The sequence below is a fragment of the Artibeus jamaicensis genome, unplaced genomic scaffold, assembly GCF_021234435.1.
Source record: "Artibeus jamaicensis isolate MK-2021 breed Jamaican fruit bat unplaced genomic scaffold, CSHL_Jam_final contig_233, whole genome shotgun sequence".
In the NCBI taxonomy this organism is placed as follows: domain Eukaryota; kingdom Metazoa; phylum Chordata; class Mammalia; order Chiroptera; family Phyllostomidae; genus Artibeus; species Artibeus jamaicensis.
Genome location: NW_026521486.1, coordinates 50861535 through 50887624, shown reverse-complemented (window position 1 = coordinate 50887624; position 26090 = coordinate 50861535). Strand labels below are relative to the sequence as shown.

The 26090-nt window shown below is 50.4% G+C and overlaps 1 protein-coding gene across 1 annotated transcript; it reads right to left on the bottom strand.

The window, feature by feature from the left end:
- Window positions 1-3974: 3974 nt before the first annotated feature.
- On the bottom strand, window positions 3975-13714 carry LOC119041617 (keratin, type II cuticular Hb5-like). Its single transcript, XM_037134998.2, has 7 exons — window positions 13292-13714; window positions 10318-10526; window positions 8819-8879; window positions 7715-7810; window positions 6883-7047; window positions 6500-6625; window positions 3975-4199 (listed from the first exon to the last, which is right to left on the bottom strand). The coding sequence occupies exons 1-7, from the start codon at window positions 13712-13714 to the stop codon at window positions 3975-3977; spliced, it is 1305 nt and encodes a 434-aa protein (XP_036990893.2).
- Window positions 13715-26090: the final 12376 nt, after the last annotated feature.

The window sequence follows — 26090 nt, the reverse complement described above, 5'->3', positions numbered from 1 at the left end:
GTCAGAGACAGAGCTCCCCAGTCAGTGGCCCCCATCCAGGCCATCGGGAAGACGCCCTCAACCAGAGGTCTGAGTTTTCGTTCTGGGTTCCCACGTAGGACACCTGACTTAACCACCCCAGAATGAGGTCTGTCCAAGATTCCCAGAGAGGAGAGAGTCTGGGGAGGCGTTTCTACAAACACCTCCAGGAGGTTCCTCTGTGTCGCCTTCCATCTCTTTTCTCCTGAGGGTCAGACTAGTGAGGTGGGACTGGTTAGAGCCCCTCATCCGGAGGCATTCTGCTGAGCCAGGGTGTTTAGCATGAAGGGAAAATTGGGGTGAGACAGTGGAAAGTCTATGAGCTTTGGCATTCTCTACATTCTCTGTTCGGGTCCCGGACTAGCTGTGTGACCAAAGTAAAGTTGCTTAACTTCTTTGGGTTTAACTTCCTTACCTGCAGAAAGAAGATAATAAGACTGTTGCTGCAACAATGAATAAAATACGTACGTAATGTATTGAGCAGCTGCTTGTGCACAGGCTCCCTTCTCTCCCCTTTTCTACCTTTGTCTCCACCACACACGGCCTAGGCATGCTAGACTGGCTCTGACCTTCTGCAAAGAGATGAACCTGATCCTGTGAGAGTCGAGGGAAAGCCTCCTTCACAGTCAGTTACCTGACCCTCCTGTTCCCTCGGCCCACACACAGCAACCAGCAGTTCTCAGCTTTGGTTCGCATAGGAGTCACCTGGGAACTTGTTAAATTCAGATTTCTGGGCTTATCTCCACTCCCCTGCCAGATGCTGATACAGGTTGTGGTCTGGGGATCACACTTGCAGAAGCAGTAAGACAATCGGGAATATGGTAGGCGGGGGGAGGTGAGGCGCAGAAAAAGGCAGACGTCAACTTGGTTAACCAGGAGAAAGCCATTAGCCTTCGACATTTAATTACAGGCACATGGAAGACAGAAGGAGCCATAACAGGAATCACCCAAATACAGTAAAATTTCAAACCACTGAAAACAAAACTCTCAGCAGAGGAGCCTCCGTGAGTCTCCCCATCCTGACTTATGAGTAGTTGGGGGACACTCCAGAGACATACAATCTGTCAGATCAAGTGAGGGTCTCCCTCAGCTGCACTTCCCCCACGGCCCCTCAACACTGAGGCGAGGACACACACAACCTCATCGAGGGCAAAAAGCCCAGAGGCTGCCCATACACTGACATCCCCTGACCTGGCTCCCGTCCCAGAGTGTCTGGCACTTGGTCAGTGCCTGGGAAATGTCTGCTAACCTGAAGTTAGTTGGGAGAAAAAGTGACTAGGCCATCTATATCAAAAAGCCTTTATGTCCTTTTCCGACCACATCAGTGGAAGTGGCAATAATGCCAAACCCAAGGTTTGCATCAGAGGAAATCACAGCTCCAACAAGAAGGAAACTGAGGCTTCCCAGTAAGAGGAAATGACAACATTGACTTTTGGGCCTGAGACAGAAAAGATTATGCCCTGCTGCTCCGCACCCTTGCCCCATCAGACCTCGTCCACCCAGAGTCCCAGCACCCAACACCCACTCCCACCCCCACGCCCCATCCCCGACCGCCGCTACGCAAACCGCACAGGTCTTGCACTGGAGCAGAGCCCTGCTGCAGAGGCAGAGCACAGAGCGCTGCTGCTGATGGCCACGCCGCCCAGGCCACGGGGGACACTGGAACTCAGGTCCCCGCAGACCACACCGCCCTGGGAACGGCTCACACCTGTGAGTGGAGACACCGGGTCAGAATTCTCTCCATCCCAGACATGGTGTGACCCAGAATTTTGGGGAACCAATAATTAGCTCTTGTCACACTCCAAGGGACCAACATGAATCTTTTAAACCCACTGCCATTTGCTTCTCGAAGAAGCTTGGTCAGAGAATTGGACACCTAACTCTGCTTGAACCAGACTAATGTTGAGATGTGTTTATTCAATCTTTGAGCAAAAACTGATGATCACAGTGGAGGAGTCATCCAGAAATATGGTTGCAGGGAAGATGAGGGCAACAGACAGACGCCCAGCCTAGGCTCTGTGTGCACACGGGACCATTAGACATAAAGATCTGAGAGTTGCCTGCAGTGGCCCCAAATGATCAGAACAGACACCTAGTGTCTCTTCTTATGAAAACATTGTACTGCCTAAGGAGTGCTTCTGTGTGAAATTGAAAGACTTGGGCTGTTTTTGCAGAACCAGTTGTGGGGGGCGGGCAGAATTCGCCACATTCATCAGCCTAGACTCCATGGATGTTCCAGATGGATCCATGTGGCGTCAAACATTTTGGACCATCAGTTTGTCCAGATCCCAGAGACCTCAGCTACCACCACCCTCCCCAGAGCCCCACAGACCGAGGTTCAGTCACTGTTTAGATGCAACCTAATGTTAAGACTGTTGACACCCAAAAGAGCCATGTCCACACACACCCCCAACTTACAGATGTTGACTGAGCCCACGCCTTCACACAGCCTGCAGGGGAGAGGGGAGAGTGAGCATTAGAACCGAGCTCCCCTGCCTTTGCAGCAGGCCTATTCTCCTTCAAGCAGGGGAGAGGTGGTGAGGGGGTGGGGTCAGGCTGTCCACCCACTGCAGACAGCATCAGGGTTGGCTCTGCTCCCTGGGCTCCCCAAAGGACAGGCATATTAAAAAGTCAATGGCTACAATATGCAAAGCAGAATCCACTAAACTTTTTAAAATCTCACGTGTTGGAGACAGTACATCATCCATTATATGACTGAGTTATCAACGTACTAATGATTATTATCACAATGAAAGTTTCACTATGCAAAGGCCAAGTGCTTCACAGAATGCTGGAGAATGGGTTGGGTTAAGGGCACAAAGGAGGAGATAGCTCTGTTGGCACCACCCGAAGTCCTGAGGAAATGAATGCAAAGTTTGCCTGCCTCGGTCAAGCATGGTGCAAGTCCAGCAGCAGGGCCAGCTGCCTTGGGTGGCACTCATGTCAGATTTTGGACACTAATCATGTTCACGGGGAGCATGGGTGCAGCCCTGCCTGGCTACCCTGGATAGAGATACTCTTATTCTGATAATAAACAGCTATCACTTTTGCTTACTGTGTTCCATTAACTTATTTAACCCTTGCACGAACCTTAAGTGGTGGGTCTTATGATGACCTGTTTTGTAGATGAGGACACTGAGGCATGGGGGTTCACAGCTAGAGCCGGGCTTTGAACCCAGATCTGGCTCACAGTTTGTGATCCGAACCTTGTATACTCCACTCCCCAGTGTAGCCTGCTGCCCGCTGATGGGACCCAGCCAGGAGGCAGTGGTGACACATTGACCTCAAGGCTAGGAGCCCAGGCACCGTCCCAGGCGTAGAGACACTTTGTTCCTTCCCAGGCAGACTTCACCTGCCTCCAATTCATGTTTGGAACTGTCAGCACAGCCCAAAGTGTCCTGTCCCTTTTCTACCTTGTCCTCTGAGACACCTCTGAGAGCCTCCCTGGGACACTAACCGCCAGCCACGCCCCACACCTGGAGGATGAGTCTGTGCCCACCTCTGTCTTCCCCTGTGCCACTCACTTCCGTTCACTGGTCCTGAGCACCCGAGTATCTAGGTTCATAGGATTCATGTCTGCACCTCCCAAATCAGATGGCCTCTAACGAGGCTTCTGAATGCTGGCAGCCTTTCCAACCCACTGAAATGTGACTGTGGAAATGTCCTCTCAGGCAGCAGGGTAGAGTCGTTGCCTTGGAATGGACTTTAGGTACAGCTGAGGGGAGGGCAGGGTAGGAGGGAAAAGACCACTGGAGTACTACTAACCAGGAGACTGGTATCATTTCAGCTCAGCCACTAACTAGCTGTGGTCTTGGACCAGGCCCTTCCCCTCTCTGGGCCTCCGTTTCTCTATCTGAAAAATGGGGAAATGGCTGGACCCCATGATCTCTGGAGTATTGCCCAGTTTGAACACCGTCAGTCTGAGTGGGGCTGGGAAGTGACCCTGAGTCCCATCCTCACCGGCTCTCCTCGCCCTCCAGCAGCTTGCGGTAGGTGGCGATCTCCACGTCCAGGCCCAGCTTGGAGTTCATCACCTCCTGGTACTCCTTGAGCAGGCAGGCCATGTCCTGCTTGGCCTTCTGCAGGGCGGCCTCCAGCTCGGCCAGCTTGCAGCGGGCGTCGCTGACAGCCGTCTCGCCCTGCTGCTCCGCCTGGGCCACAGCAATCTCCAGTTTGCACCGCTGGGGGAAGGAGGTGAGGGAAGGAGTTTGAGAGGGTGCAGGCTGTGGGACCCCTCGTGGGTCTCCCACACCTTGGGCATCCTATTTCATCTCTATTCAAAAGGTCAACTTTTAAATTAACTGAGCAGTGAAATAATAGCCATTCGGAGCTTTCTTCCTTTATTTTTACACCACTTTCTTGTAAAATTCAAGTCCATGGTAAGCCATTAGAGGGAGGAAATGTTAGCACTGGAGTAGGACTGACAACAATTAGTGATATTTTATATTTGTTTACTGTCATTAATGTACGGGGCACTTTCAGAGCAGGCCTTGTTATTCCCATTATGCAGATGAAGAGACAGACTCAGAGAGGCTGTGACTTCCCCTAAGCTACCCAATTAATTTTTGCCAACCCCAGGTTTTCAGAGGCCACTGTACAGGGTCTCATTCTTTGAGGTCAGCAAACTAATAGCTCAGTTTTAAAAATGAGTTAAGGACTTGAAAAGACATTTCTCCAAAGAAGACAGAGGTGTTCATTAGGTATATGAAAAACATACACAGTATCACTGGTCATCATAGAAACGCCAATCAGAACTACAATGAGGATCACCTCATACCTCTCAGCATCTCATGTGGCGTTCTTACAACGATAAAATTAACATTTTTTAAAAGCGCACCAGCATGCAAGTGAAGATGACTTCTAATCTCCTCTAAGGTCACTTCTGGAAAGTACGCCATTCTCGTATTTCATTTCCTCAGCTATTGACAGCAACCAATGACTTGTGACACACCCCACACAGTGGCCGAGAGCAGCGAGCGGAAGGGGAGGACAGGAACCGAGCCAGGGGTGTGTGGGAACTCGGCCCACGGCAGAGGTGGAATCACAAGCCCGTGGGTAAACAGTAGACTTCATGATACATGTTCTAGCTACAGTATATGTAGGAAATTTTAATGAAAACTCTACTTCTTAGCCCTGGCTGATGTAGCTCAATGGATTGAGCACAGGCCCGCGAACCAAAGGATTGGGGTTCGATTCCCAGTCAGGGCACATGCCTGGGTTGTAGGCCAGTTCCCAGCAGGGGATGTACGAGAGGCAACCGTACATTGATATTTCTCTCCCTCTCTCCTTCCCTTCCCCTCTAAAGGTAAATAAATAAAAATCTAAATTTTTTTAAAAAAAACTTTACTTCTTGTATATACAAAAAATAAATTTCAGATGGATTAAAGACCTAAACGTGAGAGTTAAAACTATACAACTGGTAGAGGACAAAACATAAGAGGACACATCTGTGACCATGAACCTTCATAAGTGTAGCACATTTACAGTAAGAAACAATGCATTTGGTCGTATCCAGGTGAAAGATTTCTGTTCAGAAAAGGACACCAGAGCAAAGCAGACAAACAAGTGACAGGTTGAGAGAATCGCAGCATGTGGGACTGACTAAGGATTAAAATCTAGATAGAATGGACAGAAGAATAACGCAAATCAGCAAGAAGAAGACAGGAATCACAACAGGAAAACGAGCAGACGATAGGAACAGGCAATTCTTAGAAAAGTGCAAATGAGTAGCAAGTGTATGAGGAGACATTCGATATCACCAGTTAACCAGAGAAGTGAAAACTTAAATACCAGTTAGATTCTGGTTCAGGTGTCTCACTTGCACAAGAATTTGAAAGTCTGGTGACAGCACGTGCTGAACTGAAACTCTCGCTTGCGACAGTGGGAACGAGCGCTGGCCCGCACCCCGCAAGTACCTATGGAAAGTAAATAAGTGAATGTCTTACACCCTGACAATTCCACTTCTTGCTTTACACTTTCAAACATCTCTCATGTAGGTGTAAATGGAGATGTGTACAAAAGTGTTTGTGATACAACTGGTTGAAGTAGCAAAAATTTGGAGGAGAACTAAATGTCATCAACAGGGGAATGGAGAAAAACTTTGGTTTATGAATATTACAAAATTCTACAAAGGAGAAATAACAAACAGATTATTTATAGCAGCATGCATGGTCTCAAAGAGATAATGTCAACTGGCAAAGGGAAGAATCAAAATAAGATTTATGATATAATATCATTATGTAAAGTTAAAACACTAAAATCTTTAACATATATAGTGTTTGTATGTAAATATATGTGTGAGAGAGGAACTGTGAGGACATATGTTAAGTAGATGGACTGATCTTCTGCCCAAAGTGTTTTGTGGACTGTTGGTCCTTCAGATGCAGGCAGTTAAAATATCAGCCTTTTTGAAGGTAGCAGGAGCCCTTCAAGGTAGAAAGCAGATCAGAAGCAGCATAAGTGGCTCTCCGCGTCCCCCTACCTGCTGCTTGGCATTCTCCACCTCTGCTGTCAGCCTCTGGATCATGCGGTTCAGGTCATTGAGCTCATCCTTGGTCCTACGGAGGTTCTCACCCTGCTGGGTCACCGTGGCCTTCATCTCCTCGCACTGCGGGTTGGGAGACAAACATGAGGAAACTCCCAACTATCGCCATGTGGATGGAGGGTGTGCTGGGAGATCGCTGACCGCTGCTCCTCAGCCCAGACCAACAGCCTGCTGCTTTGAGATAGTCCCACCTCCTTCCCCTGCTCTAAACTTGGACCTCAGCCGCAGCCCCTGGAAGTGCCTGGGTACATTTCCCAGGGAGGGACCAGGTTCATGGCTCTCTTCCACGCCCATCAGGGCAGCCTAGTCACCCAGTTTACCTTGTTCTGGTACCAGGACTTGGCCTCGGCCCGGCTGCGGCTGGCCACGTCATCATACTGAGCCTTGATCTCGGCCACAACCGAGTCCATGTTGAGCTCCCGACTGTTGTCCATCTTGACAACCACCGAGGTGTCAGAGATCTGTGACTGAAGGACGTGGATTTCCTGTAGGAGACAACAGCCAGAGCCCTCAGTTCCAAATCCCCTTCCAATCCCTGTCTCTCCATGTTATCAAAAGCACAGTCCCAACTCTAAAAATTTAGGAATTAAATCAGAAACCTACTGGCTAGTCAGGGAGATTTTAAGTGTAGCTTTAAGAAGAAAGGGCTGGAATGTGGGCCATGCCTCCAGGCAATGAGTAAGAAGGAATTCCATTAAAGCTGGGATACTTAGGGGCAGGTTTCTATGGTCGTGAACAAACTGGACTCCTGTGCCTAAAGCCTAAACTCTCCGGGTCAGCTATAGATGTCTGCATTAGTCCAGCCAACCGGGTGGTGGTCAGATTTGGAGTCCTGGGTTTTCCTACAATAATTATTATCATATCTATATGCCTCTATTATCAAATCTCTATTTCATGTTGTGCTGTGCAGACAGGCAGTGAATTACAGCCTTTCGAATCATTAAAGGAAAGACAGCATCCACTGTCATTTTTAAAGGAGGCCTAAACAAGAGAAGAATCTCCTTCAGTCATAAAAGGAAAGGATGTTGAGATCCTAGATGAGTTAGGAATGGGCCCCTTTCCCTAGACCCGAGGAACCGGGCAGGCCACACCCCAGGAAAACCCTCCTCTGCCTCCCCTCTCTGTGGCTCTTCCAGAGGCAGGGAGACTCACCTCCTCATAGAGGGCCCGCAGGAAGTGCATCTCCGCCCTCAGGGCCTCCACATTGGCCTCCAAGTCGGCCTTGCGCAGATAGGCGCTGTCTATGTCCTGGTGGAGAAGACAGAGAGCGTGGGGTGTGGGTCACTCAGTGTCCCTGGACACTGCACTCTACAGTGGCTCTCTGATGCCACCTCCTGGCCTGGCCCCCTTCCCCTGCTCAACCAACCTACAATTACAAGTCACCTTCAGGGCCCCACTAGTAGGGACTAGGCCTTAGATATCTGCCACTGCCATTACCTTCCATTGCAAACATCAGTGAGACCACGTGGGGTAGAAAGTGAAGAGAAGTCTGGCCCCTACAGATTTTTCCCAATTCCTACAGATCTGGGGATTTTGATGAAGCAGCTAGCCGAAGATCAAAACCCCAAACCTCAGGCTTCTGCCACCAAGCCAAACTGGCCCACAGAACATGGCCCAAGTTGTGGCCACAGAACCCTGGGTGCACCTCCCCAGTAGGTCATCCTTGGCACCCTGGTCAGGCAACCCCCAACCCGCAAGTAGCTGACTTTGCTGCCTGAGACCAAGGTCACAGCTCTATGGGCAGATGTTTTGTTGTTGTTTTTTTACTGGCCCTCTCTCCTTTCTGTGATTACTCACGATAAGATATCTGGTAAGCACATTATTTGTCAAACTACACAAGTATAGATATCAACTCAACAATTTGAAACCAAAGAGACATTATTGGCAGTTTTTTTCTTTTGGATTTTTCATCATCCACAATTGCCACGGCTCACAAAATTACTAGTAAACTGGGAACCAACTGGGAGGTGATGTGAACATGAGAGTGAAATGGATTTAAAGTGGCCATTTCAGTGAGTCGAAGAGTTTACAAAAAGTCAAACAGCAGTATGACGAGGTTTCCTTTCTAAGAAGCCTCATCGACATGGGCTCGATTCTCGAATAGGGGCCACAATGGCTGCCGAAGCCGGACCAACCTCCATTTGCCAGGGCACACGAGTGCCCTGCCACCTCAACTGGACTAACATGACCTTGGTCACATCTCAAGCATCCACCATTCAAGCGGTAGCCGCCTGACACCCAGGAAGAGTCACTCACCTTCTTCAGAACCACAAACTCGTTCTCAGCCGTGGCCCTCAGGACCACCTCTTCTTCATACCTGAGGGGAGAGAGTCCAGGGCTGTGGGCTGCCGGCTGGCTAGTGAACCTAGGTTTTCAAGACTCCCTGATTCTGCCTTTGACTTTCTGTGTGCTTTGGGAGAAGAGGCTTAGCCTCTCTCAACTCCTATTTCCCAGCCACAAAGAACCCGCCAAAGGGCTCTGAACATGGTGTTCAAATCCCTGGTTTCTGGTCCAAGCTTGGAAGTGAAGTCCCTGCAAAAAAGCTCAGGCAAGTCACTTGCATCTCTCTGCATCTTGGGTTAAATTGTCTGGTATGCAGTAGGGTGCTCAGTAAGTCTGTGGGGTGAATGAGAGACAGTTGCTCCAAGGAGTCCCGCATCCCTAAAATTGTGCGAAGCATAAAGTTTTATATGGCCATACATTCTTTTCGCCCCCCTCCTCCCCAATATCCGAGGACTTGACATACTGGAAGCAACCTGCTCTGCCCAGACCTCTGGGGGACACTTCCGCCGCCCTCGTCCACCAGCCTTATTGTTCTTTTGCTCTTGTCCATGAAGCCTTATTCCCCAGAGCAGTCTCACCCCTGTTGACAAGGGAGACCGAAGTTTCCGGAGCACGGTTTTCACAACTTTGTAATTACGGAGTAATTTGGGGCTGCTGTAAACTCTGAGCTCTGTGATTACCAGCCCTCACACCCTCAGAGTGGGAGACAGACTTTGACACTTGCAAACAGAACTGTGTCTGTATTTACGTCCCCCACCCCCAGGGGAAGTGAAGACCTATTGTTGTGTCTATCTGGATGGTAAAACCTGACCTTCCAAGACCAGGAATCCAATTACTTCTGGTTAGAATTACCAGAAGTGATTATGTCAAAATCACTCTGTGTCTACCAGACAGAGTGGGGCAAGTTAAGTGATCCCGTGGTTAAAACTAGATAATGGCTAAACTAAACAAGGCAGGTTAAAATAAAAGATTCACATGGACTCTTGAATTGCAGAGCCTTGTGGAACAAAAGCCTGATGATTTACGTGCAGTGTAAATAAAAGAAGTATCCAACTTTATCAGATATCTTGAATGGCATCAGCCTGATCATTCTGGGATTTCTCTTGCAGGATCTTTCCCTCCCACCCATCCTGGTGCTGCCTGCCTCTCACATTCAGCTTTCCTGCCCTGCTGATCTCAGTCCTCCTGTTTCCTCTGTTCTCTATCTCTGTGTCAGTCTGCACCCTGGATTCACATCCCCCCTCCCAGGCCAGGAGAACCCCTTCTCTCCTGACCATTGCCCAGACCCAAGGATGAGCTAGCTGCAAGAGCTTGGAGTCCAGACAAGACGGAGCAGACTGATAAAGAGAACCATCTGACTGGTAGCCTAGAATGACCCTGACCTTCAAACATGTCCGCCTCTAGGATAGTTGTATAGACCCAGCCAAGATCTACCTCACTTCTATTATCAGCCCTGGCTCTGTCATGCTTACTTCTTCTTGTAGCCCTCCAGCACCTCCTGCACGTGGTTGAGCTCCGAGACCAGCCTCCCGCTGTCGGCCTCCACGCACTCGGCCTCCCGCCTCAGTGTCTCGATGTAGCCGCTGAACAGAGGCCCCAGGTTGCTCTCACAGCACTTGCGGTTCTGGTAGAACTGCCACTTGGTCTCCAGCAGCTTGTTCTGCTGCTCCAGGAAGCGCACCTGCCACCAGGGGTGGGGAAAGAGACTTAGTGGGGAGTCTAGGGAGGTGCCTGCCCCCCGAACTCTCTCTGCCCTTGGGGATGGACTCTGACTTGCAGCAGCTTGTGGCCTTCCCCAAAGACCAAATCATCTACAAAGTCTGAAAGTACAGCTCACAATTGTTCCCCAAGTAACTTCCCCTCACCCCATCCCCATCTCCCAGAAACAGCACCCAATTCACGTGTGATTTGTTCACTCTGTGTAGACAGAATGAAATAACGTCTGATCCTGAAAAAATACTGCGGACTGCATGCGGCAGGTCAAAAACATCCCCCGAGGATGGCCACGTCCTAATCCCCGGAACCCATGTGGCATTACAGGAGAGAGGGACCTCACAGATGGAATTAAGGGTATGCACCTGAGAATCAGGAGATCACCCTGAATTATCCTGCTGGGCCCTGCAGTAGTCACCGTTCAACATGGAAGAGGAAGGTAGAAGAATGAGAGACATGTCCAGAAGGAGGAGGCAGAGGAGAGCTTTCGAACATGAGAAGCCAGAAACACTTGATCACTATCACTAGCTCTGAAGACAGAGAGGGGACCGTGAGTCAAGGACTGCAGGCAGGCAGCCTCTGGAAACTGAGGACACCCCTCACCCCGTTAACCAGCCAGGGACCTCGGGGAACAGGCACCTCAGTCCTACAATCACATGGAACTCAGTTCTGCCAAGAACCTGAAAGTCCCTGGAAGCAGACCTCCCCCAGGGTCTCCAGAAAGAACCACGGTCCTGCTGGCAGCTCAGTTCCAGCCTCAGGAGAGAAATGTATGTTGTTTTAGGCTGCTAAGTTTGCGGGAATTTATATGGCAGTGATTTAAAAATGCAGCCACCGTGACCTTCCTTCACTCTGCCTCTGGGGCCCCCAAGGGAGAATCCTGGACCGGCGGTTAGGAGATTTCCCACCGCCTAACTCACCCCCAACCAAACCACTGCGTCTCATTCTTTCTGAGCCTCACTATAAACCGAGGCAGTGGGAACACATTGTCCATTTACATGGGCAGCTCCCAGGCTCCATCTGGCCCACAGGCATGTTATATTTGGCTGCACTGATTTATAAAAATCTGATTAATTGCCAACATTTAATAATTCAGTGACTTCAGGCAAGAATCTAGAGTTCCCTGACCTTGACAAACAGGACACTCAGGTGATGCTGGGCCCGTGGATGGAGGTGAATGGCAGCAGCTGCCCCTGTCGGTGGGCCTGCCTCTCAGTTTGGCTTCACTCATCAGACACCATGCAGCTGCTGGTCCTAAACTATGATCTCCTCTCAAGCCCTAAACTTCTGGGAGCACAAGCCTGATATAAAGGAAGCAACACTCAATGAATGGCTCATGCTTGTGGAAAAAGCAACCAAAACCCTGATTATCCAAAAGGCACCTGCCTAGGGTCTGTGCATGCAGGCCCCGGCGGTGAAGGCAGCTCTCTGGCCTGCCTGCTCTGCAGGCTTAAACCCACCACGTGGATGCACATTGCATGTCTGGTGCTCATCCTAAAGGAAGAATGTTGGGAGGAGGCGAGTGGCTGGCAGCAATCCCAGGAGAGGGATTGATTCTTTCCAACAGAGAAAACAGTATACCTGCTTGATACCCAAAAGGCCTTTCCTTTCAAGGAACTTGATATTCCTTTCAAGTCTGCATGTTCAGGGTCCTCACTGTGTTTTTGAGCAAATTAGGAAAAGGTACCCCCTCCCAGCAGATGTAGCCCTCTGCCAGGGCACACAGCCTGGAGAGCAGAGCAAACATTGTATTTAATCCTCCCCCTCATCTCTCTTGGTGACAGTCTTCATGCAATGAGTAGCCCTCATGATCCTAAAGTCAGCTTCTGTATGCCGATGGAAGGGAAGAGTGGTTAGGACAGCCAGCAGCATGCTAAGTATTGATGCACAGCACCTTCACTTGCAGATATGCCTATTTCTGGTGGTGGTGTCTGTCTGGGAGCAAAGCTCCCACCTGCATTGCCCAGTGTGCACCTTCTGGGTGTAGCTATGCACACCAAGGAGCACTGGAAGATGAGCCTTTCCTCTCTTGGACTCCAGAGGCTATCCTCCCCCAAACATCGGATTGCAGGCTCTCAGGGGGTTATCACTGAATCAAAGGAAACCAGAATTGTGTATCCAGCAACCAGAAGGCTCTGAAACCACAACATTGGAAAAGTGCAATTCAACAGCCCCTCCAGGGGACCTCCCTTAAGTTTCTCAACTCATTGTTTTTCATCTGTGTAAGTGTTTGGTGGGGGAGGGCACCTGGGGCAGAAGTCCTGGGAATTCACAGCCTTCCTACCATGTCCCTGCCAGGAATGAGCAGGGAAGGAGCTTCTGGCCCTTCTTTGTCCTGGCTCCCCTCCGCGTGCTGCGGATGGCAGCATCTCCTTCAGGAGCAGGGTCAGACACCAGCCTTAGCAGAGATGCTCACCCCACCCACCCCCTCACTGTGTGATGGCTGAGACCCAGAGGGTGGGGCCCCAGACACACATTCAGATCTTGCTGGACGAGGTCAGCAGCAGCAGTAAACTTTCCTGCTCTGGCTGGTGGTTTCACATCCATTGTTGCAATTTTGACTTTCATGGCAGCATTTGACAACCAAGACCCTGATTCGGCCACATTCCTGAGGCCACCTGCTCATCGGTAGCAGGTCTGGGACCCCTCAATTTGAGCCCAGCCAGTCACTAGGCTCCAAGTCCCTTGCTGTTTCTTAACCCACAAGCCCCAGGGGACAACCCACAGACCCACCTTGTCAATGAAGGCAGCAAACTTGTTGTTGAGACACTTGATCTGCTCCTTCTCCTCGTGCTTCACGCACTGCGCGTTGGGGTCAATCTCCAGATTGAGGGGCATGAGCAGCCTCTCATTGACTGTTACAGTGGTGATGCAGGGTGGGCTGGCCCCACAAAGGCCACCTGCTCGGTAGCCAAAGCTTCCCCCACTGCGAAGGGGGCGCACACAACTCACTGCTATCCGTGGGGACCCCACAACACACAGGCTCCGGCTACCAAAGCCCCCAAGACGCCTGTAGCCTGGCCCCCCAGGACTGCCCCCTCGGTAGGCCATGGCACTGGCACAGCTGTGAGCCCCAGGCTTGGGCATGACGGCCGAGCAGGAGCTAAAATTCCTGGCCCCGTAGCCAGAGCTGATGCGGTAGGAACGGCTTGCCATGCCTCTGCTCTGCAGGCAATGCCAGGGAAGGTGGAGGGGACTGAAGGACACCGGGTCTCTTGCCAGAGACCTGCAAGTGCTCCTGCCTTTTATAGGTCAGACGACAGGCACCCCTACAACATGAAAGGCAGGAGAAAGTTATTAATGCCATTTATGAGCATGAGAATCACCCCAGGGGAAAATTGAGAAGGAAAGCTGAAACTTGCCACCTTTAATGGTATATCAAGGAGACCCTGAATCCCAATAAACCTGTCCCCTGCATGTTCAACCCCACAAGCCCAGACATATCTATCTATCCAGCCCTAATTCTTCCCCAGACCTCAGGTCATTATCCCACATAGGCAAGCAGAGGCCTGGGCCAGCACATTCCTGAGACTTGAAGGGCCCCGTGTCCTACTAAGGTCCCCAGCCATATTTCCAGACAAATTGCATACTTCCCTTCTAAGGCTTCAGGGATGCCCGGCTCATCCTCCCAGGGCTAGCAAACGTGGAGTGAGCTTCTTCAAGCCTTCCCTGTTACTGCTATGAACTATGGTCCACCTTATAGTAGAGTCATTGCAGTTGGTACTGCCCCCTGGATTCAGAAATCATGTCTTCTCTACTTTTATATACCTCGTGACAACCAGCAGATACTAGGTCCTCAGGAAGTATTGCCTGAATGGAATAGACTACACCCAGGAGGGAGCAGCCAGTAGATGCAGAGGTTCTTCATCTAATCGACGAATAGCAGCTGGCCCTCCACTATGTGCCCAGTGTAGGAGCTAGTTTGGAGGAGGCACCTTTATTCACAAGCAAGTGCTGAGGTCCCACCAGAACAAGGCATTAATTTAGATGCTGAGGGAAATCAAGCTGGGTGCGCAGGGTTTGCTCTTAAGGAAGCTGTGTCTTGTGGGGAGAGCAGACAGGGGCATGAAAGACCCACTGCAAGAGAGGGAAAAGATGACTGACCGGGCAGAAAGCGTGCTCTTGGTTTCTGAGGGGACACTCACTCATGGCAGGGGGGGGTCACGAAGAGGGGAGACCTGAGGCAGGTCCTAGAGGTTGATGAGATTTGGCAGAGAGAATCAAGGCAAGGATGCCAGCCTGACCCTCTGGTCTTCAGAGAGTCAGTTACTCAATCTTGAGATCCCTTGCAAAGCCAAGGCCCTCCCACCTTCATCCTACAGGATGCCTCCTCGTTGCACCCAGGAAGAGCAGGATGGAAATGCAACCCAGTGGGGAGAGCACCTGCCTCCTTGAAAGGGTATAATAGTGCCAATGCTCCCGGCTCCCCAGGCCTTGAGCAGAGCTCTCATTGCAGCGGATCGCTGTGCACCGAGACAAGAACAAGAAAATTTTCCAGAACGCCCAAATGAAACAAGTAAGAACGGGATTCTTTCTGATCTCTCTCTTTCTCTCCCTCTCTCTGTCTCTGTGTGTGTGTTGGTCTCTCTCCCCCTTTCCTATCACGTACACACACACACACACACACACACACACACACACACATCAAACACACTTCCTGTGGGGAATGTAGGAATGAATCCAGAGGAAGCAGGTGCTGCCCCAGGAGCACAGGTCTGAGATGAGGGCCTTGTTTCTGAGGATGAGCTCCGAGGATGAGCCAAGTCAGGAGGGAGGGCTGGGGAGACACCCTGTGAACTGAATTCCCACGGAAACAGCTTACTCCAGTCCTTTGTTCTTGAGGCCACACAGCTGCCTCAGCACTGGTGGGCCACAGAAGCACGACTCCCACACTAGCCTCACTGATAGGGAGGAGTCGAGTGTGCCAGAAGGCAAGAGAGCTCCTCCATGGTAAATGCACTGAACGAGGCTAGCAAAACAGGAACCGAATTCAAAACTGATGCTCTGGAAGGGACCTGCCTCACATTGGTCTCTATTTGTTTCTCTCTTTCAAGCAACAAGTGTTTATTGAGTACCCAGTATGTGCCAGGCATCATTCCAGGAGCTTGAGATGCACCAGTGAATAAAATAAAGATGTATACTATTGTTGGAAGTATTGACAATAAGCTTTAATGAATACACTATATGTTAGATGGTGATAAGTGTTATCAAAAGCAGTAATAGAACAGAATAAGGAAACAGAAAAGCTGGGATAAAGGCGGGGTCCAACTGGAACAGGAGGTCCGAGAGGGCTGCACTGAGAAGGTGGCATTGATTTTAGAGGAAGTAAGGGGATGAGCCCTGTGGGCAGAGGGAAAAGCCAGTGCAAAGGCCCAAGGTGGGAAGAGGCCTGGTGTGTTCCCACCAGCAGCAAGGAAGCCCCTGTGGTTTGCAGAGCAGGAGCCAGAGAGTTCCGTGTGCAGTGAGTTGGGGAGGCAGAGGGAAGGAGGTGCTCCCCTCCAACCGTGGAGGGCCAGCAGGCCATGCAGGGACTTCGGCCCCCACCGAGTGCAGTGGGGAGTTTCGGGGGCTCTGTGCAGAGGACAGACACGATCAGACATGCTAAATGATCGCAGTGCAGTGATGGCTGCCCAAAAACAGAGTGTAGGAGAGGCAATGGTGAAAGGAAAGAGAGGGGTCAGGAGGGTCGCAAAGTAATCCCAGGGAGATAACAGAGGCTCATGCCAGGATAGAAGCCCTAGGCAGGGTGAGAACAGAATGGTTTTGGATTAAATTCGAAGAAAATTTTGAAAAGAGATTTTGTGACAGACTGAATTTGAGATATGAGAGAAGGGGATGAGTCCAGAATGCCTCCACACTTTCTTGAGGGTTAAATTTGTCTCCACAGTAGAGTAAAACAGTGGTGCAGTGAGGGAAATGCCAAGGTGAGCACCCAGATGCTTGTCCTGGCTCTGCTGACTCTGCAACCTGGTGCACGGTGCCTCCCCACTGTTCGCAATGGTACACGTGAGGGTCGAACCATACATTGTCTAGACCATTCCATTGTCTGGAAACCATGAGTCTATTTTTTGTTGGAAATCCTTTAGGGTCCATCATTCCACTGGGCCCATGCTAAATACACTGGATGGATGGATGGATGGATGGTTGATAGACAGATACACACACATATCACTTAATCAATTCCCAGCACCACACATGGGTCTATAAAACCTCTTTTAATCTCTTTTTGTGGGAGTCATAGTGCATTCATTCTGTCAGCTCAGGCCAGGAGGTGTGACCGTGTAAGAAAAGTCTTGTTTTGTTTTGGTGCCACCCCCCTGTACGGAAGAACACCCTACAGAGTTGGCATCATTCTTGGAAGGCTCTCTGCTGAAAGTCAGTTAATTGGGTGTGGGTGGGGTCTGGAAGGGCCATAGGGAGAGCTGGAGAGTAATGAGAAATATTAGGGTCAACTTTGATGTGCAGGTAAATTATCAGGTTGTCAGTTTCTTGCCAGTATTGTGAAATCTGCTTAGTTAGCTACTACACTGCACGTTTCTGCCTACGCAGACCAGTCTGGTGCAGCACTGGCCAGGCTCTGGCTGCACTTCCTCTCATGTGCACTGACCCCCCTGAAACAACCCGCTCCAGATTTGTCCTTCACATGTCACATGACCGCTTTATCATTTCCAAAAGTGCTCTCTTCCCTGCTGTGACAATCAGGAGATCACCACCTCTCCAACCTCAGGGCCTGCTTTTGCTCCCCAAGGACCCACATTTCTGACAATCATGCCCATCATTTCTACTGTCTTTCAGGCCCCCTGGGGTGTGGGGTTACCTGAGCTGAAGGCCTTCAGAGCACTGAGGAGATGCGGCCTCACTATCATGACCCTGACCTCTTCTCTCACCTTGTGACTGTCTCCTGCTTTTCCAAGGGGATTCTTGGATTTCTTACTGACATCACCAACATTATGAGGGTGTCTCCCCCAAATAAAAATCTAGAAGGGAGGATCTCAGTTTGAGTGTTCTGCTGTGCTCAGATTCTGAAGGAATGTTGGCAGTCCCCAGCCAGATTCCCCAGCTGGAACACCACCAGGGCCGGAGCGTGGGGGGCCCTGTCAGCAGGGGACACAGCCGCCAGGGAACCCTGATCATCCCCTGCCAAGGAAGCCCTGCCCAGTGTTCCTGTTTGGCAGCAAGCCTTTCCCAAGCACCTAAATGTGCCTGGCAAGGGTATTACAGCCACGCAAGCTAGAGCTCTGTGGTTTAGGGCGGCATGGTGGCCACTGAACACCGGCTCTCTGCCCTCATCCATGAGTCCTTGTCCTGGCCTCCTCCACTCATTCATTCAATCAACAATTACTTACAAAGTGTCCGGGTGTTGTGCATAGCACTAAATGCTAGAAACATTGAGAGAGGCAAAACCCAGTCCTGTCCTCAAGTGGCTCACAGCCTACTGTTCCCGATGGAAAAATCAGTCACCTACAGTGAGATACCAGCCATGTGCAGAGATGTCTGAGGCCAGTCCTGAGTTCCCAAACCAGGGGATAGAGCACATAAAGGCATGGAGACTTGAGCAAGAATGACCCATTCAGGGTCAGAGCAGCTACTTGAGCATGGCTGGAGCACAGGGCGTTCTCTGAAAGGTGACAAGAAGCAAGGTTGGAAACATAAGCAGGCCAAGACATGAGGACCTGCGGGTGAGCCTTCTAAGAGTGTAGACTGTCCCGTCGGCAGTGGGGAATTTTCCTCTAATAGGGACACACAGAGGCGGGTGGGTTGGGATAGATAATGACAAATGTATGGATAGATGAGTGGAAGGGAAGTGACTGGATGTGTGGCCAGATCAACTACATAGTAGGATAAAGAGTGGATTGTGGGAATATAATAAAAAGCAGAAAATCCAGTTAGCAAGCTATTCCATGAAATGAAATGCGAAATAGCACGGGCCTGAGCCAAAACAGTGTTGAAGAAGTGGAGAAGAAGTGTAAAGAACCATGAAGTATTAGGACTTGTCAATTTAGTGAATGTGGGGAGAGAGGAAAGGAGTCCAGATGATGATTCTGCTGGCTAGTCCCCCCAAGTTCTAAGAGAACTACCCATTGGGCCTGGTCACTGCCCCTCATGGTCACAGGCCCCAAAGGTGGTCTACGAGGAAAGCTGAGCTAGAAGGGTCACAGTCTGGAAAGTGCTCAGCAGCATGGAGGGCAAGATACGGCCAAATGCTGCAAGGCAGCGCCAGTGTTGGGGGTCCTCATGGGAATCAACCCTCAAACCCAGGGCTCATGGGCCCACCACCCAACTCTACAGGCAGCCATGGAGCCTGCTGCCTCCACCAGCTGCCACTCTGGCAGGGGCCTGTTCGGCAGTGCCTCCCTGATGCAACGTGGGTTGAAAAACCTCAAAAAAAAAAAAAAAAAGGAGGAGGTGGAAGTGTATGATGAAAGACCCCACCCCAGTGAGCTGAACCATTAGAACCAGAAATAGCCAGCCATGGGGAGGTGGCTTAAGGGTAGAAAGAGAAGAGGTTTGAGAAGAGCTTAGAAATAAAATTTTACAATTTAAGGAGGTTAGAACTCCTTAAATACTGGAGTGAGATGATTCTGATAATTAAGAGTGATTGCAAATTATAGAACCTAGCCGAGAGGTAACTTGGCTATGTAGTAATCTACCCCAAAACTAAGCAGCCTTAAAAACCAGAGTTTGTTTCACTCATGAATCTGCAGTCTGGGCGGTGCTCAGCAGGGACAGCTCCTGCTTCCATCTGAAGGAGCCCCTGCTCCCTCGGGCAGCACCCAGGAGTGCACGGCATCCAGAACAGTGGCCCTTTGGCCTTCTGCTGCTCAGACCATCCAGGGAAGAGTGACCACTCTAAGCCTCCTCACTGCTTCTGGAGGGACACTGCTGGCCAAGCATCCAGCCGGCATCAGGTGTGCCCAGGGCCCCAAGGCCCAGCCCTGTGAGGGGTCCTGACAAAGAGGGGGCTTGGTGTCTGTCATGGGGGTGCAGGGGAGGAGAACACTGGAGGGAACATATAAGGCAGCTGTGCCCCCCAGGCACTAAGTGAGACTGCTGGGGGATAGGTTTGAGGTTGTGGGGGGCCCAAAGAGGTGGAGGACCTTCAGCCAATGGGCTGAAGTTACAGGAGACTCAGCTTTGGGCCTCGACACAAGGGGCTCTTCCAGGACTGCCAACCTGGTCCATGAGATGGGGAAGCAGCCAGCTGCCCGGAGGGTGCTGTGGGACACAGTGCCCTCCAGAGCCCCCCACCTTCAACCCACTCAGAAGGCTCTCCAGAGAAGGAGGAATTTCAGGACGCAAACAGGAAGAAAACTTGGCCCCGAAACACTTCTAATTACCCCTTTCCTGCCTCGCTCCTGGAGCTCACCAGCTGCATCACACCCACATGACACAAAGCCCTAAGCTCTGTGGCTCAGAGAAGCCCGTGGGGCGGTGTGAGTCACTGCTCTGCTGCACAGGTGCCTCAGAAAAGGCTCTCCTGGAATGCCACACTGCTCCCACTAGAGAGCACCCTAGGCTGGCTGCAGAAGGCACCCACTGCCATCATGGGGAAAGCCCTCTTCCTGCAGGAAGCCTTCTCAGGTTGATTGACATAAAGTGTGGTTTCCCTGGCTCTTCCCAGTCTGGATTTTTCACTCTCCCAGCAACTTCCCTCCAAGTGCTCAGCACCCCACGGTGTATCCTCCCTGGGGCCCACAGCCACCACCCCAACATGATAACCTCCTGACAGATCGATGTACCAGCCTTTCCTTTTCTGCTCCATCCTATGACTTGACAGTTTCAGCTCCCTAGAAATCTGCTTCCCTAGAAATCTGCTTCCAAGACACATCTGCCCAGGCATCAAAGGCTCCACAGATGTCTGAAGGCTCTGCAGCCAGTCCTCTAGGTCATCTCCTGGTCTTCCCCACTGTCTTTATTTTATGTTCTGTTTTTCCTTGGGGCCTCCTAAGCAGAAAGCTGTACCCATCAGTCTCCAGTCCTTTGCACAGTAACCTCATCAGCCCACAGAAGCCCCTTCTCTGTCTCACTCAGCTGTTCCTCTCATTTCCCTCCTTCCTCTCATTCTCCTTATCACACACACTCACTGTAACCCATGACACCACCCCAAATATGTGCTCATTACTGTGTGGTAAGTAGCAGTACTTTCCAAGTGAGTATGTTTTACTTAGATCAATGGTACAGTTTTGACATCTTTTAACCTAACACATGTTGTCCAGATGCCTGCACCAGCTCACATTCCCACCCCACCCTCCATGCATGAAGGTTTCCATCCTCCCACCTGCCCGTCATTCTGATGGTAAAAAGACACCTCACGGTTCCAGGCTGCATCCAGGATGGTGAAAGTCATTCTCTTCCCATGCATGTGTTAGCCATTTAGTCTCTCCCTTTGGGGAATGGTGCAGGCTCTGGCTAGCTTTCCCCTGGGTTTCCTGTCTTGGACTTGCTGCTCTGTAGAGTGATTTACATATGGTAGATGTATCAGCTAACTCTCTTGAGTTTTCCTCTATAGTCTTTCATTGAACTACAAATCTTAATTTCAACATGGTCATATCAGTCAATTTTTTACCTTGTCATTTTGATTTTTAAGACTTATGTAAGCCTGGGCTTGTATGGCTCAGTAGATTGAATGCTGGCCTGCAAACCAAAGGGTCGCTGGTTCAGTTCCCTGTCAAAGCACATGCCTGGGTTGCGGGCCAGGCCCCCATTGGGGGTGCGTAGAGGCAACCACACACTGATATTTCTCTCTCTTTCTCCCTCCTGTCCCCTCTCTCTAAAAATAAATAAATAAAATCTTTTTTTAAAAAGCTTACCTAAGAAATCTGTCCCCACCAGTAAGTTACAAGGATGCTCTCTTACACATCCCTCCGTCTGCTTTACAGTTCAGTGTCCCAGGTCCAGGCCTCTCACCCGTTGGCAGCCTCCCGTGGCAGCCGGCACAAACTGGAGTCCCGCTCTGACTTCCCACATGGTGAGTCTCTCCTGACTGATCTCACCAGCCGAATAAATGGCCCATCCCTGTCGCCACCTTTATCAAGTCCCAAATGTATCTTGTGTTAGATGGTCTGTTTGAGTTCCCTATTCTGTTCCAACGGGCCACTCACCCATTCCTGCACAAGTACCGCATTTCTCTCTTCCTATGGCTCTCTAACCCTCAGACATTTTCTTTGCTTCCCTTTTTCATTAATGGCTTTCCTCTAAATAGATGTTATTCTTTCATATAAATTTTAGATTGATCTTACCAAGTTCCTCAAAAGAAATACAGCAGAGTAGAAACCGACATTTTTACAAATGGCTTGGCAAACTGGCAGTTGTGACCTGCCTGTAAGCACGAAAAAAATCCTTTTGATTTCGAGCTCTTAAAAGCCAAGTTAACCCCAAATCCTTTTATTGACTAAAAGTAATAAAGTTAATAAAAGATCTTACAATAAAACAGAAATATCCAGCAGAATTTTTATTGGGTTTCCATGGTCGTTATAAACTAATTTAGTGGGAATTTATATCTTTAGAATATTAGGTCAAATATAATTTAACTACTAAATATAATTCCACTTAATCACTTTTTCTTGTATTTTTTATAAGAGTCTTACATTGCTCCTCAGTAAAGGTCTTGTGAATACTTTGTTGTTACATTGTAAATACTTCATTGTTTTCATCACTCTTAAGAATGGTATCTTTATTTTTCTACTTATTTTCAAAGTGGTTGTCACTGATATAGCTAGCAGCACTGCTCAGCTCGTCCGGTTGTTTTTATTGTTTATCGGTTTATTTTGTTGAGTTCTCTATGTAGCTGATGTCACTGTCTGCAAATAATACCAGTGCTATCTCTTCTAACGTTTACGCAAACTTCCAGGAGCTCAGGCACGGCGAGCGTGTGCTGAGAGCAGGCATCCTTGTCTTGCCCCCAGTCTTCACCGCACTGTGCCCACCGTCCATCCTGTAGGTCCAGCACCCTCCAAGAGCTCTTCCACTGCCCTTAAACAATCATGTGCTTTTCTCCTCTTCTCTATTTGGCATTGCCTCCACCCTTCGAACTCCTCCAAACCCTTTCCATCCTTCAAAACCCAGCTCGACTCTGACCTTTCCCACCAAGCCTCCCTGAACTGCACCAACTGCACCAGTGAGCCCCGGCTGGAGCCCTGTGACAAGATGCACCCTCTGAGTCAATGGACAATCAGGCATGAAAGGCCTTAAAATAAATACTGACCTATCATTTCATTCATGCTTATTTTCAAATCTACCCAATTAAGCAGTCAGCTCCTTGAGGACAGGGATGTGTTAAACTCCTCTTATCCCCTGCAACATATAGTACCTATTGAATGAACAGGTGGGGAGTAGATGAAGGGACCACATTTTATTAGCTCCGGCACATAGACCTCAGTGTGCTGTGAGTTCAAGGCCGGAAGGCAGCACTAGAGATGAGAAGTTGGAGAACCATGGCAGGAAAGGCCCAAGAGATGCCTGTCCCAAGTAGGGGGTGGGGGCCTTCTCAGCCTTCCGTGGGTTTACACATACCCCCCTCCTCCTGTCATCTCTCAGAGGCCCCGGGGCCAGTGCTCCGAGCCTGCTCTCCCAGGTGAGGACACAAGGCCCACGGAGGAAACTAACTCACCACACAGCCAGTAGGAGTCAGAAGGGGATTTGCATGCACACTCCCCAACTCCCGAATCCTACCACCTCACCGCACGGCCTCCCCACAGAAACGTCCCTCCTAGAAGCAGACAGGTGACAGACAGGCACATCCCGGACCACGACTGTCCCCTCAGACCTAGCAGTTCTGCCTCCAGAAACTGATTTTAAAGAAATTAGTGGGGGTGTACATGAAAATACATTGATGAAAGTTTATCACAGAGTTCTTTATCATAGCTCCATCGGGAAGGGACAAGAAATTAAAAGGCCCATGGATAGTAAGGCAAGAAGAAATGACAAAAGTCAGAGCATCCGCAGGTCAGAAGCCAGGCAGGCAAATGGGCAGAAAGCCGTCAGAAGAACATGGAGTTATGAGTAAGGCTAGACAAGGGTCACAATTCCAGGGAAGTAGGCAGGGCTCAGAGAAGCAGAACGACGGGGTTAGCAGTCATCCCTGGCAACAGGGACAAGTCAGCCCCGAAGGCCAACTCAGGCAGGCTGGGTGAAGGGCAGGCACAAGGCACAGGCCTTGGTGACTAAACAAGCCCGGGGCTTGACCAGAGCCCTACAAGCCCTTGGTAAGGACGGGAACCCATCATAGCCAGTGGCTCAGGTGGAAGGAAGCAGCCTGGTGGGCTGGGCTGCGGCTGTCCCTTTGTCAGCTTCCTGTCTAAATCTGTTTTCAAGGGGTTCACCCGGTCTGTAATTCTCTTTGTTCTGGGCCATTTACAAATAGGTGCTTTAATTAAAGCTTTCGGAGGTGCTGATGATTGCCTTATAAAAGCTGCTGGGCTGCTTTGTGCTCGTGCATGATGGCATCCCACAGCCCGCGCACACTGTCCCTTCGCAAGGTCCTGTTGCCTGTGTGTAACAAGGACAGTGACCTTGTTAGTAGGGGAAAAGGTGGAGGGGGCACCTCCCATCACCAGGTACTCCATTACCCCTCCCAACAGCCTAGCAAGGCATGGGCTGCCATTCATATTTCACAGGTTATGAAACTAGAGAAAAGTAAGTTGTCCCAGGTCCCACAGCTACCAAGTGGCAGAGATGGGCTTCAAACCTGCCATCATCTCCAACCAGGACAGGGGCCTGGGCACACTCATGGTCCCCCCCCACCTGAACCAAGGAGGTAGGTGTGTCTACACAGAGACCCTCAGCGAAGGGCATAACTCAATAATCCAGCTCACTGGGCTGAGACAGGAGTGGGGTCAGGGGACAGGGGCACAGTGACCAGCATGGTGATAGAGAAATGTTTTGTGAAGAATTTGCTGCCTTGCCTCATCCCTCAGCACTTTACCAAGAAATAAATCATTGGACATGGATGGAGAACCTTCCTGGTGCTCACCAGTTCCAATGTGTGGACTGAGACAAGAAGAAAGATTTCATTCTTTCTAGAATGTCTAGCAGACATTTGACCCAGCAAAGGCTCAGCATGAAGCCACACCTTCCACAGAAGTGCTCCAAAAATTCCACCAGCCATCCAGTCAGAATCAGTCACACCCCAGCCCCCAAACTTGCGGCCTTGTGTGTCTCTCACACCAGAAGTCCCCGGCCCACAGCCATGCCCACAGGGCTCCCGCCCCAGAACCCAGTCTGTGCAGATCCATCCACAGGGCCCAAAAGTGCGGCTGGGAGCACCCTTTTTTTAGAATCCACACAGAGGTTGCCCAGCTCCCTGGTAGATTTCCACAGCACCATCACCGCCTCCCAGAAGAGAGGTGTCCTCCTTCACTCTGGGATATAACTGGCCAGTCACCCTGAGAGGAAGTAGGGAGGCCCTGGTGAGGCTCTGGGAGGATCCGTGAAAAGCTATTTTTAGCCCAGGCTGGGTCAGCATTTGGTCATGGCCAGTCAGAAAACAGGCCCATCAGAGGAGTCATTCTTGGGTTCAAAGACGGTCAAGAGCCATGTGCTTGGAAGGGTTTATGGACTCAGATCCTTGGGTTAGGGGAACCTCCTGGCTTGGCCTCACTATCCACCCAACAAAGGCATCACTGTCCTAAGCCAAATGAATGAAGAAGCAAACTAAGGGAGTTTGGCTAAGGGACAGCCCTGTCACCTCCCACCTCCTCTCACCCCATGGGCCCTGTGAAGGAAGGAAGTGATGCCACTTTAGGACCCTGGTGACCTCCCCCACCCCATCTCCAGCACCTTTCATTCTTCCTGGTGAGTGTGTACGCACCAGTATTCATTGTTCAACTTCCCCTCTGGGAACCCAAAGGGCTCCCCTGCATCAGATCCCAATGCAGCCTGGGCATCGCAGAGTTACCTCTACTTGTCACTTGTTCCCCTTCCCCACTGGCCGAATGTCGCATGTGCATGCCACCCTCTCCTACCTCCAAACACACAGGTCTCTGCTGGATTCCCAGAACCCAGCAAATGTCTCCTGAATAGTTGGGACTCAAGCAGAATTTACTGAATGAATAAGAGGATGACTGATTACATAGTCTAGTCTCTAAATCAGAGTTGGACTCCTTTCTTGTCTCCTCCCAACCCTATCCCCAGCCCACCCCGGTCCTCCTTAAACCCACTTCTAAGAAGCCCTCCCTGATTAAGCCCTGTAGCTCTGGGGTACTCCACACTTCCACTCCTAACCTTATCCCAGCAGCAATGATGCCCAGAACTCTGAAGAATGGCCCTGCTTTTCTTCTGAACTCTGACTCAGTGTCTCCCATGCCCCATCTGGTGTCCTGTGGCTTCTATTTTCTTAGGGACACTCAAAGTACATGAACCATACTCCCCCCAAATTGCTACCCCCAGCCCCATCCCTAACTGGTCTCTAGGTAAGAACAGATTAGGAGAGGCTCATATTGACAGTGAAGAAAGGGATATTCTTCCTCCCTGGGACAGGCCAATCACTCCACCTGATGCCAGGTCAGAGGGCCGGGCCCGTAGCCCAGCTGTG

Coding starts and splice junctions, on each gene's coding strand:
- LOC119041617 (XM_037134998.2), bottom strand. CDS start 13,714: ATGGCAAGCCGTTCCTACCGCATCAGCTCTGGCTACGGGGCCAGGAAT. Junction 6,626..6,882: donor AGTCCTGGTACCAGAACAAG/GTAAACTGGGTG, acceptor CCCAACCCGCAG/TGCGAGGAGATGAAGGCCAC. Junction 4,200..6,499: donor TGGAGAATGCCAAGCAGCAG/GTAGGGGGACGC, acceptor TCCTTCCCCCAG/CGGTGCAAACTGGAGATTGC.